Source organism: Battus philenor, unplaced genomic scaffold (genome assembly GCF_028537555.1).
Source record: "Battus philenor isolate CCGP_79_NKW_IND1 unplaced genomic scaffold, ilBatPhil1.0.hap1 SCAF_22, whole genome shotgun sequence".
NCBI lineage: Eukaryota > Metazoa > Arthropoda > Insecta > Lepidoptera > Papilionidae > Battus > Battus philenor.
In genome coordinates, this window is record NW_027181685.1 from 3180637 (window position 1) to 3183599 (window position 2963).

The 2963-nt window shown below is 38.4% G+C and overlaps 1 protein-coding gene across 1 annotated transcript; it reads left to right on the forward strand.

Annotated features, from left to right (window-relative positions):
* The first annotated feature begins 1881 nt into the window (after nucleotides 1-1881).
* On the forward strand, nucleotides 1882-2450 carry LOC137923807 (uncharacterized). The gene has a single exon (XM_068767080.1). The coding sequence runs from the start codon at nucleotides 1915-1917 to the stop codon at nucleotides 2188-2190; it is 276 nt and encodes a 91-aa protein (XP_068623181.1). The 5' UTR covers nucleotides 1882-1914; the 3' UTR covers nucleotides 2191-2450.
* Nucleotides 2451-2963: the final 513 nt, after the last annotated feature.

Here is a 2963-nt window from a genome sequence, read left to right on the forward strand (position 1 = left end):
TGTTTATAGGAATCTAGGTCTGCTTCGTTGTAAGTAACCTAAATTGGTTACTTAGTGCTCTGAAGCTTGAATAGTCATCCGTTTATTTCCATTTAAAGTGAAAGGTTCATTACATTTTGTTTTTACCTTTTTTTTGTACAGAAAGTTACTGTGAACTAGTTAACGACCTGTTTATAGTATCTCATCATCTGATATCCTGGGCGAATAAGTGTTTTATCATTAGCCTGATAGACGCCTACTGCAAGTGAAAAGAAAATTTAACCGCCCCCAAAGGAGCTGCGATGATCGGTTTTGCGGTACCTGTCTCCTGCAACTTCCCACAACCTTCATTTTGTCGTCGACCCATCTAGTATGCTGCCTACACAACCTCACGTCGCTCGTGGTCGCAATTCACGGACCCTCCAGCTCCAAGGGCCACAGGTTGCAAGAGCGATGTCTCCTTCTATTACCGCTCTAGACGTGTACTTCTTTTATTTCACTGACATAAATGAAATTTTATTTAAATAACTCTTAATACCAAAGCAACCAATATATATGATTAAATATTGATTGATGAATAATAAATCTTTTATAAAGTTAATAAAGCTATATATTGTAATGAAAAGGAATAAATAATATTTTACTGTATCCTCGGCATCGCAGTGTAAGTTAAAAAATACGCTTTATTTACCTTCCAATATTGTGATAAAGAGAAAAAAAAGCTATTTTTTAAGCACGGAGAATTTAGTGAAAATATATAATTGTGCTTTTATAATAGCATACAAATCTCGAGTTTAATTAAACTGCGAAAAGGCATCCAAATCTCTAAGACAGTTAGTCTAACTGAATACGTAACTTTCTAAAGACGATAACTGCCTATTTCCTATATACTATATAACCAATAAGTCACTAGTGAAAGAATTTTAACAATGCTTATAATTATGATCGTCTTTAAATAAAATATAAATGTTACTATTTATAGCGTTGATTACTTTCCGAACAACATCGACACAGAAATAAATTATCAATACATCAAACTAGTGCGCAAATAAAATGGGATTACACCCAAGACGTGATTAAATACTTATTGAGAACGTCCCAAGCATCCTGTCGAGGGGGAATTGGCACGCGCTGACTTATACAGGGGTGAGATACTAGGAACTGTGTGTCTATTAAACAATTTTTTTTTATATTTTTGTATGAGTATGTACCTGATCTTTGTCGCAATATTATGAAATAATTTAATGGATAAGTCGTAATATTTCACATGATATCGTGACGATTATGAAATATGGTCACTCTTGTCATTTAGGCATTTACAGATTTCATGGGTTTGTAGGGGCGGGGCGCAGGTGACACTTAGTCTTCACCTCATGTTTGGTAGTAAAGATGGAAGGCTACATCCAGAGCCTGGGACAGTCTTTATGTACTACATGATACTTTATTATCGGAATGAGTGGTCACGAAAGCCGTATTAATGGTACGTTGTTACCAAAAATGTTTTACTTTCTAACAAGTTATGTTACTCTTTTGTTACTAATAGACTCGGTACAGTGTAAAATAAAATAATAGCGATGTTCTAGTTTATACTTAATTAAAACGCCGTCCTAGTCGTCCAATTGTATTCAAAGTTTTTTAATGTTATGCTGCTTGACACGAATTGTGTCGAAGATACGTGAACCTTATTGTTCGAGGCGACACGGAGCGTGGAGGCTACGGAGGTTAGGCAGCGAGGAGAGGTCGGGTGGAGTGACATCAAACACCCCGGCTCCGGTCACCGTGACGAGAGCAGTCGCGGCCGTAACGCGCACATCGTGACGCGGGATTCAAATACAAACACTAAGCGCCGCGAAGGCTATAAATACGCGGTACGGCGCGACGCCCCGCACTCTGCATCCAGCGCTCGAAGTGAACGCACGCAAATAATACAGCAAAATGGTTGTGAAACTATCGGTCTCTCTGTACTCCGACGTGTACCCGACCTTGGCGAAGTCTCGCGGAAGACTCATGGAGTGCGAGAGCAAGCGGCAGAAGGGCAGCCCCTTGCCGGCGCTCGTGGAAGACGACTCCGAAGCGGAGGTGGAACAGGAGCACTGCCACATCCTTCGCACCGAGGGTCTGCGCCGCCAGAAGTCGATCTCACCGCAGCGTCGCGAGAGAATGCGACGCACGCTGGCGCTGCCGTCGCTTTCGGAAGACGAGGAGCCTTGAGAACTCGGTCAATGAATTATGGATCAAGTGGAACGCCTTCGTCAGCGGACAGCTGACTACAACGCGCCGAAGGAAGTGAAAATCACCGCCGAGACCGTCCGGCAGGACAGTGGCCGTATTAACATTGACAGTGACGGAACTTGAGTGTTTAAAGTGCAATTGTATGTCCAACCAAAGTTTGTTAACCAATAAACGTAGGTTAAGTAGACGTGTTACCAATGTAAAGGAAAAATAAATATGTGTTATATAAATTAAAGTCTTTAATTTTTTTCTACTCTTACTGGTATGTAATTTTATTTATCTACACAATCATTTACCTTGCACTGTTGACACATTTCTTAAGATTATGGCACACAAGTAAATATATAAAAGTACATTTAAAGCTTGCGTGTTGAGTAATTGACCTGAATTAAAGTGTGCCAATAAGCTTTACACGTTCCTTCACAAAAATCCATGATTTTTACATAAATTGTAAGTGAAATTGCAGTGAGATATCTATGACACATTTTCGTAAACAACCATTACATTTATTTTACTCTAAAACACTTCGTATATATGTAGTAAAGTAACCACAAATACACATTTTTTTGTTAATTTTTTCAGACACAAAAATTTTTTCTTCCAATTTGTACACGCGATGGGTTTACTATCAAATATTAGTCTGTTATTAAAAAAAAAATATTTATAATTTTGACACTTGCGATGTGTAAAACATATTTAAAGTGAGTGATATAGATAAAGAAAATACATGATGTTATAAAATAATTTTTCAA

What these genes read in the sequence shown, in the direction of transcription:
- LOC137923807 (XM_068767080.1), top strand. Translation starts at nt 1,915, where the DNA reads ATGGTTGTGAAACTATCGGTCTCTCTGTACTCCGACGTGTACCCGACC.